This window comes from Aquarana catesbeiana, linkage group LG05 (assembly GCF_042186555.1).
Source record: "Aquarana catesbeiana isolate 2022-GZ linkage group LG05, ASM4218655v1, whole genome shotgun sequence".
Taxonomy (NCBI): domain Eukaryota; kingdom Metazoa; phylum Chordata; class Amphibia; order Anura; family Ranidae; genus Aquarana; species Aquarana catesbeiana.
In genome coordinates, this window is record NC_133328.1 from 364,404,581 (window position 1) to 364,417,197 (window position 12,617).

The following is a 12,617-nucleotide window of genomic DNA, read 5'->3' on the forward strand; positions in this document are numbered from 1 at the left end:
ATAGTCTTCTGTTAAACGAACAAACAAGATATATGGGGGGCACACCCTAAAAGATGCATTAAAGATGGTGCAGCCATAAGACCATACAACAGAACTCCCATATAGAGGAGTGTATGGCTCCCGTGGTTCAGATAAGCAGGATTTCCCATTCTATGGATAGCGTAGGACCCACTAATCATGGGGTACTTTGTCGCAGCAAGTGGGCTTAAGCACCATATAGCAATATGGTGTGACCAAATCCCATATTTTTTTATAATGTTTTTTGAAAATGTCTAGGTGTTTTAAATAGCCTTGCAGCAGGAGGTAAATGTCTTTTTTGCATGTGTGCGCTGTAATATTTTGTTCTGTTGAACTAAATCGCAATGAAATCGGAGGTGCAATTCGCACTCATCTGAAGATTTGAAATTGCACTGGAGTAGCGCGATTTCAAAGCCGCACTGGTGTGAATTACCTAATGTTACGTTAATGCATAAAACACAGTTTATACCATTACATTTCCAGGGCTTGTGATTTAAGTCCAGGGAAAGCCCCATTGCATAAATACGAACTGAAAGCTCTGCGAAGAACATGACATGACTAGCATGCTAAAATATAGAAAACATGGGGGGTGGGGAGGTGGGGGGAAGGAAGGATGAAGAATTACCAAGCATTACATTTTGTCCCAGAAACATTTGAAGGATTTTAACGTCAGTTTTACATCCATTCCTTGTTATGACCTCAAATCAGGCTTGAATTTATCCTTTTACACGATAAACTCTTTTCCACAGACATGAACAGTTGTTTTTAGTATGCACAATAATACTCATTACCCATTCAAAAAGGAGCCATGTGAACTGTTGGAGAGATACATTGCATCCAGAAAGTATTCACAGCGCTTCCCTTTTTCCATATTTTGTTATGTTACAGCCTTATTTCAAATAAAATACCGGTATTCATTATTTTCATCAAAATTCTACGAATCCCATAAATGACAACGTGAAAGAAGTTTGGATGAAATTTTTGCAAATGTATTCAAAAGGAAAAAAAAAAAAAAAAAAAAAAAAAATCACATGTACATAAGTATTCACAGTCTTTGTTCAATATTTGGCACCAATTACAGCTCCAGGTCTGGGTATGATGCTACAAGCTTGGCAGACCTATTTTTGGGCAGTTTCTCCCATTCTTCTTTGCAGGACCTCTCAAGCTCCATCAGGTTGGATGGGGAAAGTCCGTGCACAGCCATTTTCAGATCTCTCCAGAGATGTTCTAATCGGGTTCAAGTCTGGGCCACTCAAGGACATTCACAGAGTTGTCCCGTAGCCACTCCTTTGTCATCTTGGCTGTGTGCATAGGATCATTGTCCTATTGGAAGATGAACCTTCACCCCAGTCTAAGGGTCCAGGGTGCTCTGGAGCAGGTTTTCATCAAGGATGTCTCTGTATATTGCTGCACTCATCTTTCCCTCAATCCTGACTAGTCTCCCAGTTCCTGCCGCTGAAAAACATCCCCACAGCATGATGCTTCCACCACTGCTTCACTGTATGTATGGTATTGGTCAGGTGATGTGCGGTGCCTGGTTTCCTCCAGAAATTAGGCTTGCCATTCAGGGCAATGTTCAATCTTTGTTTCATCAGACCAGAGAAATGTATTTCTCATGGTCTGAGAGTCCTTCAGGTGCCTTTTGGAAAACTCCAGGTGGCCTGTCATGTGCCTTTTACTAAAGAGTGGCTTCCGTCTGGCCACTATACCATACTGGCCTGATTGGTGGAGTGCTACAGAGATAGTTCTTCTGGAAGGTTCTCCTCTCTCAACAGAAAAACGCTGGTGCTCTTTCAGAGTGACCATTAGGTTTTTGGTCACCTGCCTAAGGCCCTTCTCCCCCGATCGCTCAATTTGGCTGGATGGCCGACTCTAGGAAGAGTTCTGGTGGTTCCAAACTCCTATTTATGGATGATAGAGGTCACTGTGCTCACTGGGACCTTCAATGCTGCAGAAATTTTTCTGGATACTTCCCCAGATCTGTGCCTCGATACAATCCTGTCTCAGAGATCTACAGACAATTCCTAGGACTTCGTGGCTTGGTTTGTGCTCTTAAATGCACTGTTAACTGTGGGATCTTATATAGGCAGGTGTGTGCCTTTCCAAATCATGTCCAAATCAATTGAATGCACCACAGGCGGACTCCAATCAAGTTGTAGAAATATCTCAAGGATGATCAGTGGAAAAAGGATGCATCTGAGCTCAATTTTGAGTGTCATGGCAAAGGCTATGAATACTTGTGTACATTTTTTTCCTTTTTTTATTTTAAATAAATTTGCAAAGATTTCAAACTTCTTTCATGTTGTCATTATGGGGTATGGTTTGTAGAATTTTGAGGAAAATTAATTTAATCCATTTTGGAATAAGGCTGTAACATAACAAAATGTGGAAAAAGTGAAGCGCTGTAAATACTTTCTGGATGCACTGTACATAACAATTTGAAGTTAAACCTCTGAACGTTGCTCTAAATTTCCATTTTGAATACATCAGAGCAGAAAAGCACAAAATATGTGCAGCCTCTTTGGCATCACACAAGTAGCCTAGCTGCTGCTATTCCTTCACCACAAGCAAATGCACATCATGCCCATACCATTGAGGAAGGAGTTAAATATATAAAGCAACTTTTCAGCAGGACTTCTCAGCAGCTTGTTGGAACTTGTTGCCTGCAATAAAGGGTCACGTGTGACTCTGAACAGCTAAGTCAACGAGTGCACTGAAAGCAGAGAGCTAGGTTGGCCAGTTTTCACAGGCAAGTTCTGGAGTTTTCCAAAAAAAGAATGCTGGTGCCAGGCAATTATTCCTGAGTGCAGCTATCTGGGAAAAGAGGGGGAGGAGGATAGGTGAAACCGGGCTGGCTGCTTCTCATTGGTCTGTACAAACAGCTTCAGCAAGTGAACACGCAGCCAAACTCTGAACTCTTGTGTACGGGAACATCTAATTATCCAATTCACAAAGCAACACTGAACATTTAATTACTTCAAACTGGGTAAGAACACAGACTGTACTAGATGCTAAAAAGTGACAGTGTGCCAATTATTTGTGGAAAAAGGAATTCACATTTTCATACCTCACTCGTGAACCACAAAATCGCTTTTGAAGTGCACCTTTTACCATACACCCTGGATAAAACCATTCTGAAGGCTGTTCTAATACTCAGCCAATCCATATCTAAATAGCCAGTAATGTCACTGAGGTATTTACAAATTCAGTGCCTTCTGCTACAGGAAGGTTATCAGCTCATATATAGGAGATATGCTGCTTTCTGATGAATGGTTCATCCCACAAAATTGCTCCAAACCCCCCTTAAGCAGGAAATAATAGCACACATTTATTAAATATCAGTGAAACAGAAGCCTGCCTGAAGAGTGACCTTTCCAGACCATTTGTCAATGTGGAGGGCAATACAGATCAAATGTATTGCTTTTAATAGGCTAGGACACAGATGTGCTTTTTCCCCGAACACATCTAGAACAACCGGAGATTCAATCACTTATGCGAGGATGCTAGATTCTCCTGTTACTGTTAAGGTGACCAACACTGACAGTAGTACCTCAAACCAAAACAGAACAAAGATAAATGCCTGCTGAAAACAACCTACATGCCTCATTTTAGATCAACTTTATGACATTACACAAACACGTACTGTTTGGCTGTACATCACACTTTCATAACGTGTGGAAAACATTTACAATCTGTGCCTTGGGGACCACAACAGTCTGACGTGTAATGGTGCTCACACCATCACTGAACGCACATTGAATGGCTAGATGTAACATTGTGATCCACTCAAAACTCTGTACAAGGTAGCATGCACATGAACTTAGTCCCCAGAAAATATAAAGCTGCATATGCATTAGAAAGTTCATTCTGAAATAAAAAACATATAATGTTAACATTTTCTTGAATATCCAACATTTACTTTCTAATCTCTGAAGACAACGAAAATAAATGGTTACATCTGCAATTATTTGAAGAGTGTTTTAACTCCTTTTATTGAAATATATAGATATAGTTCGTCTGAACACCAAAAGCCACATCAATAAACATTTGTTCAGAATGCACACAAATCTGAAAGGAATGTGTGCCAGAGAATTACAACTGAAATAATATCCAGAAAAGCAGATGGGACCTTAACAAGATACTTTGCATGTAAACTAGTTTTTCTACTCAGGGAGCATCCCAGAAAAAAAAACAAAAACACAGAACTAATTAGTAAGGTATTGACTTGCTTTGAGCCTTGATTGTAATTGCTACGGTTGCAAAATTTACGAGAGATGTACAAAATGATGGGGAGACATTAATTTAAATGGGATGCAATAGGGAGAAAATGCTCAGCATAGAAAAACACTGAAAACTGAGCATGTGCAGAGTTGCCAACACTGCTCTGCAAAATCCCCAGATGCATTTGGGACTTGGACAGAAAGGGGGGGGTGGGGGGTAAAGAACAGCAGGCTCAACCAGGTTGTCTGCAGAATACAGAAAATGAATCTCATAGTGACTGAGTGATTATGAACAGCATGTAAAACTGCATTTGAAAGTTTTTTTATGATTTCAGTTTAGTGAAACTTTAAAATGAAAATGATTATATGTAAACCATTAACATTTTAACCTTAAGATTATAGAGCATTTTTCTGACAACAGAATGGAACGGGATTTTTTTGTTACTGTAAAATAGCTTTTTCTGAGTTCATTGAGGGACATAGCACTTCATATTCTTGACCATTGGATTGTAGAGCCACCTTTAGGAGGACACTAGGCAGGAAAAAAAAAAAAAAAAAAAGTACAGCACCGCCTATGGGCAGTCCTAGTTGGAAATAAATCCCCTTCCTGCTAAACCAAACAAAACAGGAGCGAGTGCTGTGTCCATCAATGAACTCAGAGAAAAGGGATTTTTATGGTAAAAAAAAAAAAAATCCAGTTCTCTTTCGTTCATTGACAGACACAGAACTTCACATTATTGACTTAGGGGCATGCCAAAGAAGTGCCACAATAAAGGGTGGGTAACCAGAATAAAAGTACGCAACACCACTCAAAAACCCGGAGAAGGAACCAGAAACCCCAAACAGCCACTTGCAAAACATTGTGGCCGAAACAAGCATGCGAAGATGCCAGAACATCAACTTAGTAAAATTTTAAGGTGTGCAGACGATATGTAGCCGCCTTGCAAACTTGAGACACAAACACCCAGGATGCACTAACCACTCTTGCAGAGTGTGCTGCAACCGGGAAGGGAGGAGTCTGACCCTTAATGGCATAAGACTGGACAGCCGCCTGCCTGATCCAATGAGAAACAATGGCAAAGGAGGCCACTGGGCCTTTTAGTGGGCTGTCCAAAATCACAAAGAGTCCAACCACAAAAAAGGAGGAGGCCGTAGACGACAGGTACACACAAACTGCTCAGACCAAGCAATATATTGCTATATTGCAATATATAATTCAACCACTGGACAACGTCAACGTGTGAAGAGACGCGTGGGGCGGAGCGACACGTTGACGTCACCGTTACCCTCAAGTCCAGGAAGAATGGGTTTTTGTATGTGTGCCGGCCTACACATACAATTTTAAAGCGTATACTTGCATCTTAGTTGTAAGAGCAACTTTTATTCCTATGTACAATAAATTCTAACAATTTTACACAATGTGGATTCTTTTGTGTTTTGGGGAACTCCTGTGACAACGGTGTTGGGAAGATTGGCGTGTCACGTTAAAAAGGCCCAGGCTGGGTATGGAGCCACAAGCGCTTCTGATCTCTTATAAGAGGTCCATATGATTTGGTAAGCGAGTCTTTCAGCCTTTGGTGGTGGTGTTTACATACACAATCACAATTCAAGGTCACAGATGGTGGCGATACTCACCAGGAATAATAGAACACATCAGTTGGACTTTATATTTTCATTTATTTAGCACAACTTTATAAAGGTTATATTGCCCCTTAACATACAAGGTGCCCATCATAGTGCCCCTCAACATACAATCTGCTCATCTAAGTACCCCTGTAAATCTGAGAGTAAACTTACAGCATACCCTGAGGGCAGGCAGGGAGCAGGAGCCGGCAGAGGTAGCAAGCTACAGGGGGTGGTAGCTGCGCTGAAAACCTTGCTGAGGGGATGAACACACACGTGATATCACACCATGCCTTGATAGAGATCAATGGAGGAAGTGCTCTCTCCCTCTCAGGCAGTGATCGATATAGATTTTCATTGTAACTTAAACAGTATGCAGTACCAGATGTGGCCACAGTAGAGGTGGCGCTCTTTCCCTCTCAGCAAGTGATCCATTGGATCGTTAATGTAACGTAAAGAGTTGCAGTGTCAGCCCTGGGGCGGCTCTTTTCCTCCTGACAGCGGAAACAGCAGGGATCTGGAAACTTTAGAATGGTCGGCTGACAGTGCGGACAGCAGCGTTGCTCGGTCTATGTCCCGCCATTTAATGACAGCTGGAATAGAGGATCCCGAGGACCCTGCCACTTCCATAAAGGGGCCCTTGGGGGGGGGGGGGGGGGGGGTGGCGACGTAAGCATGTGCCTGGGACTTCATAGATAAAGCCCACCCTAAACCTGGCACCGCTAGAAACAAAATTCCCACAGAGAGAAGACAAGAAACCACCCCTAACTGCTGCAGACAGGGGGAACCCCAGCAGGACTCACCACCAACAAAACCCAGCATATCTGACAAGCAGCCCTGTGAGTGGTCACCCAGCCAGGGTGAATGGCCTTGTGGAGGAGCGTGCCAAAACTGGTCCAGAACACTGGAGACAACGCTCCATGCACACAGAGCCTGCATAAGAGAGCCACAAAAGGCTGTCGCCATTTGGCTACAGGAAAACGGCCACCACTCAAACCCAACCAAAATGCCTGCCCTTGCATCCTTCCAGGCCAAATGTATTGGGAATAGACCTTCCCCAAAATGGCTGGCATGGCATTCTCTGGCAAAATGGCCACCGCAAACCACAGGCCCTACAAAAAAAAAAAAAAAAATGGCTGTTGGCCTCCTGCCCAGCACGACCAGAGAACAGGGGGACCCTGCACCTCACAAACAACTTTCCATACCAGTATAGCAAAGTTGCAGGCCCCCCACAGACCAGAAGGAGCCCTGGTTACCCGGGTTAGAAGAAATCCCCAGTACAACAGAGGGGGGGCTAGCAGAGCAGACTGTAGGGGGGAGGTGTTGGATGGCAAAGGGAGCCCAGACCTGGTGAGGAGGAGGAGACACCACAGGGTTGACCACCCCAAGAAGAACCAGCGCCCTGCACCACACCTGAGGGAGATGGGGAAGTATCATCTATGTATCGATTCAGCCGGAGTTGAAGTAAACACCCCTGAGACAGATCCCCCTACCACTGAGGTGGGGGCTGTCAGCCAAAGTGACAGACATCAGGTGCCCAGTCATTCCTGTCCCAGCAAGATGTTTAACTCGCCAGCTGTCCCGGTCCAAAAATGATAGAACCACAGGTCCCCAGAAGCCACAGGAAGCTAGGACCTTACTCCACAAAAAAAACTGAACTGCCTATAACAGAGAGAGTGTTTACTACCAACTAGGACTGCCCATAGGCAGTGACGCGTTTGTTTTTTGCCTAGTGTCCTAAAAACATTTTGTCTAATATTCCACTATTAGAGGCCTCTAACTGAAAAGTTAACATGAGGGGGAAAAAAAAAAAAACACATCTCTGCCATGCTCATCTAAATCAACTGTGCAACACATTTTTTTTAAATAGTATTATTGTAGCATATCCTATAATTGTTCAAGATTCTCTTACTTGTCTGATTTCATAAGCAGGTTGGCTGGAAGTTCCAGAAGCTGGTTATGCTGAACATCCAGTATCTCAAGCTGAGTACGCTCAATACACTCTGGAAGTCGGGGAAGCCGATTATACCCTACGAGCAACTTCCGCAGACCATTGGCACAGAAGAGCCTGTGTGACAACACAAAGACAGACATGCTATAAAAACGTTTTGTAACGATTGCCAAAAAGGGAAAAAATGCTGCTGAATAAATTTTTTTTTTCTTCAAACTCTATAAAGTCAAATGAACTGGACCGGAGCTGTGAGAATTATCCAAAAGGCGCACGCATATATTCAAATGATCGTTCCATGAACATGCTCTTATGATTGTGGGCATGTTCATGCAGCAAAATACAAACCCTTAGCAGCATCTTCTGGTCAACAGAAAATCTAATTTTACACCTGTCCCCCAGACTGAATGATATAGCTATAGAGAAAATATATATATATATATATATATATATATATATATATATATATATATATATATATATATATACACACACATACACACACACATCTACACATACACCCTTTAAATGCTTTGTTATTTTATAAGTGTGCTTATTAAAAAAAAGTATTCATTTTTATTGTAACAATGACTGATTGCTATATTATAGTTCATAGAAGATCCAGTCTGACTAGGTATAAGTTGCAACTGGTACAAACATTAGAGGCATATTTAAACTCCAAACTGAAATGCGCAACAAATACATTTAGCATGTTCAACAGTTTATTACAGATTCCTTTATTGTATTTTTACATAAAATCCATTTTGGTGTTCATCAACCAGGTAACAATACCTTATAGGATGAAATAGTACTACACTAGGAAATAAAGACAGGTGGAAACCAGGAGGTGGTTGGTGGGTTATTTTTTTGGGGGGCCAAACAACCAGCAAATCCCCCCCCCCCCCCCCCATTTAGGTTCCGACAGGTGGGCATCTCCTCTTCCTCCTTTGCATCATGGCAGCTTCTGCCTTGCGTCTCATCCTCCCCCCCCCCCCCCCCCCATTGGAATCCATGCATCCTGCACGCCGACAGTAGATTAGGAGGATGAACGTATGGATTGGGGGGGGGGGGGGGGACAGGTTGCCACTGGTGTAATCACCAAAGCTTTGAACTGGCAATCCTCCTAAGGTTTCTGTCCCAGGGGTACCTGAGCTGAAGTTTCCTGTTTTTCCTCTAAAGTGCACTCCATATATTTCTTTGAAGAATCTGCCAAGATCTATGGAGATTGTTTTACTGTCTTCCCAGTGAATTTCCCCTTTTGTAACGCATGGGGACATATTTAAGGGGGTAGGGCAGACTTGCAGCAATGCCCTGGGCAAGATATAGATATACACATCTTTGTGGTGCATTCTCACACACAAGTATTTTGGAATGTAGTTTTCTAATCTAGCTTTTTAGCATTAACACTATTTTAGATGAATTTTTATTATTAAAGTGGTTGTGACCCTTTACATATACCCAGTCAAGTGACTAGGCCCAGGAGATACACAGATGAAATAAATCCTTCTACATAAGTTGTACTACTTTATTGGCGGTCCTCTCTTCCATACAGCCATTCAACGTTGAGAATTTACACTGCTTGTCTGAGCATTCAGAAAGCAAAGGGGCAGGGAGCTGGAGTTACACTCTGCAGCGCTCCGTGAAGAGAGCTCAGAGGGGAGGGGAGACAAGGGAAAACTTGTCAGAAGTGACTCATGCAGATAGCAGATTTTATGCTTTGATCATATTTCATGTCATGAGTTTACCACCACTTTAAGCCCTTCTGCATGATCTCAGAAAATAAAAATGTGAAAGTTACTGGTCAACAGGGGGAACATATTTCCACAAACATGTTCAACTTTTTTTCCCTCAAACCAGGATAGATCGATTAGATTTTTAAATCTGATGGGAAGAATTACTAGTTTTAAGAGGAACCCTTACATAACTAGGATTTCTGTGAGCTGTAGCAGTGCTACAAACCTGCTGAAAAATTGGTGAAAGCTACAAACCTTTTCCCAGCAGACAGGACATCCAATTTGGGTAATTAAAAGGACTCATTGTTGTTAAAACTGCATTGGCAAGTCTGTCACAACACACTGACATTGGCTTAATTTCAAAAGTATATGGTAGATGCAAAAAAACAAAACCGGTAACTAACCACATTTAATATTGTGCTGTTTGAATTTCTCTTTCAAAAACAACCTACAATATATAGAGCTGTTCATAATCCAAGGTAGATCAATGATTAAAACAAAATACCACCAGTAGTTGATAACCTACTGCAGGGATCTCTAAGGCCCTCCAGCTGTTGCAAAACTACACATCCCATTAGACATTGTGAAACTGACATTCACAGACATGACTAGGCATAATGGGAATTGTAGTTCCTGAACAACTTAAGGGCCATAGTTTGGAGACCCCTGATATACAGAAACACTGTCAGCTAGGAAGAACACTCACCTTGCAGGAAGCGTAGTCAGGAGATTGTGACTGACATCCAGTACCTCCAGATTTTTGCTCCCACTAACCCACTCAGGCAGGCAATCTATGCAATTTCTGTAGAAAACAAGAGGATTATTAGAGAACAGTATTTACAGCTGTAAAAAGAAGATAACCGTTAAAAAAAAAAAAAAATACACATGCACTCCTTTTGTATGAAAAAAAAAATTAAGAATAAAAACACACACCCCCCCTCAGTGGTTCATTCACAGGCAGAATCTGTACAACACAAAAATCAACAAAAGGAGCTTATTGTTAATTCGGCCCTAGGGGAAAGAAAGTCAGAAAATATGATCACTAACATACTGGTTGAAAAATGGAAGAGTTGGAAATCAAAAACTATGCCACACAATGTGAAACTGCATGGTTGCCCTCTTAGCACAATTTCTATCAGTTAACTGATAAAATGATAACATATTATTTTAAAAAAACTTTGACTACATTAACCCAAGTGTTTTTATGCAATGAGGTCATTCAAATTTATTAGCACAACACAACACACTTTGTTCTATGGTTTGCAGCAAAAGGCATGATTTATCATGCGTTACACCAAAGCATGGACTTTAAAAGGGTCCCAATAGTGTTCACGTTGCATGTTCTGCAATAAAAATTAAAATTATGCTTTTAAACCCTTTCCAACCATCCACATGATGAGTTCTACAAAAAGAAGACACAACGTTATAGTAATCAAATAAATGTGTAAAATGCTACTTGCATCTGCTATAAATGGAAAAACTGAAATAAAATATTCCCTGTTTGCCCAGTGCACAAAAAGGTTTCCTCATTCAAGTATCTAGATTACCACTTTGCAAAAGTGGTACACTATAGGCAACAAAGCTGGAAAAATAGGGGCCTTTGGACACTAAGGAACATTTTCTAAAAAGTCTGAAGTTACCCTTTCAAAAATATTATTCCATATTAAAAAGCAAATTATAATTACTTTATTACAACAGATGCACATGGTGATACCAAGGTTTTCATTTATAGCCACAGCATGGCACACCACCACACCATTTTTGACTGCATACTTAAATTGATTGTAAACCTTCAGGGGTTTTTTGATAAAAATAACAAAACATGCCCATATTTACCTGTTCTGTGCAATAGTTTTGCATAGAGCTGCCCCTCCTCTCTGGGTGCCTCCAAGGAAAGCCACTTTCCATGGGGGGCAGACATGCTCCCGAGTCCCGCTGCTGCGTCCATCGACACAGACAGCGGGACTCGACCCGTCACCAGACTTGATTGACATCAGCGGGAGCCAATGGCTCCCGCTGCTTTCAATCTGTCAAATGAGGAGAGAGAAAGGGGCTGGAGCAGCAGCACAGAAAGATTTGTGGATGCATTCTGCTAAATGTTGAAATGAACTCAAACTCCTGAAATGGAAAGCCACTACCTTGGTTTCTTGGTGCATTAATCGCTGCTTTCACAATTAAAAACCACAAATGGCTGCATGCAGTTCTGGAAGACAGAAGATTTCGACTGCAGTTTCTGTACTTTGTCAACGTAATTAAATATACTCATAATCAAGTGTGTAAGTTGGGTATTTTTTTCATTTTAGTGTACGTCTCCTTAAAGTGACACTTTAATTTGCTTTGGTCAATTGAATATTTATTTAATGTCTGGGCATCATGAGAAAGGCCATATATTAAGTACACCTCTGTACATTACCATAATGCGGAGTGATCCAACAGGGTGAACTTATTAGCCATGGTTAAAGCGCATACCGCATACTAGCTCATTATGAAATACTTCCCTTAGAACGAAGTGCCCGGTCACCGCTGAGGGAGCGGACATGTTCCCTCAGCGTTTCTTCCGGGTTTGCGGCTCTGACGCTGTGAGTGGCCGAAATCGTGACGACGGAAGCATCCGACAGACCTTCAAAGCGCATGCGCCACTGACATCAGCGGCTGCATGCAAGGTGAATATCTTCTAAACCATAAAGGTTTAGGAGATATTCATTCTACCTACAGGTAAGCCTTATTATAGGCTTATCTGTAGGTAAAAATGTGCAAGCGGGGTATAAAAAGAAAAAAAAAAAATTATAAAACGCTAATGGAATTGCTCAGACTGGTATTAGTCATTCTCAGCAAGTGTTGTAAAACAATAAACAAAAACACCTACACAAGCTTAGCATTTTGATGCATGGTCTTTAAACACACTTCAATCATATTACCAGCTAAAGATTAACTTACAGTAATCAAAAATTCCTCAGAGTAAAAGCACAACAAAAAAAAAAAAAAAGAAAGAAACCAGCAACAAGCTAGTGATAATCTTACACAATGTGCTGAATCTGACTTTTCCCTGCAATGGGGCCCCGAGAAGATTTAAGC

At 41.6% G+C, this 12,617-nt stretch overlaps 1 protein-coding gene across 1 annotated transcript in view; it reads right to left on the reverse strand.

Annotated features, from left to right (window-relative positions):
- PHLPP1 (PH domain and leucine rich repeat protein phosphatase 1) overlaps positions 1–12,617 on the reverse strand; it is a 272,841-nt gene that overhangs the window by 64,170 nt on the left and 196,054 nt on the right. Inside the window, 2 exon segments of the mRNA XM_073630923.1 lie at positions 7,774–7,929; positions 10,249–10,344. Coding sequence (XP_073487024.1) covers positions 7,774–7,929; positions 10,249–10,344 — 252 coding nt within the window.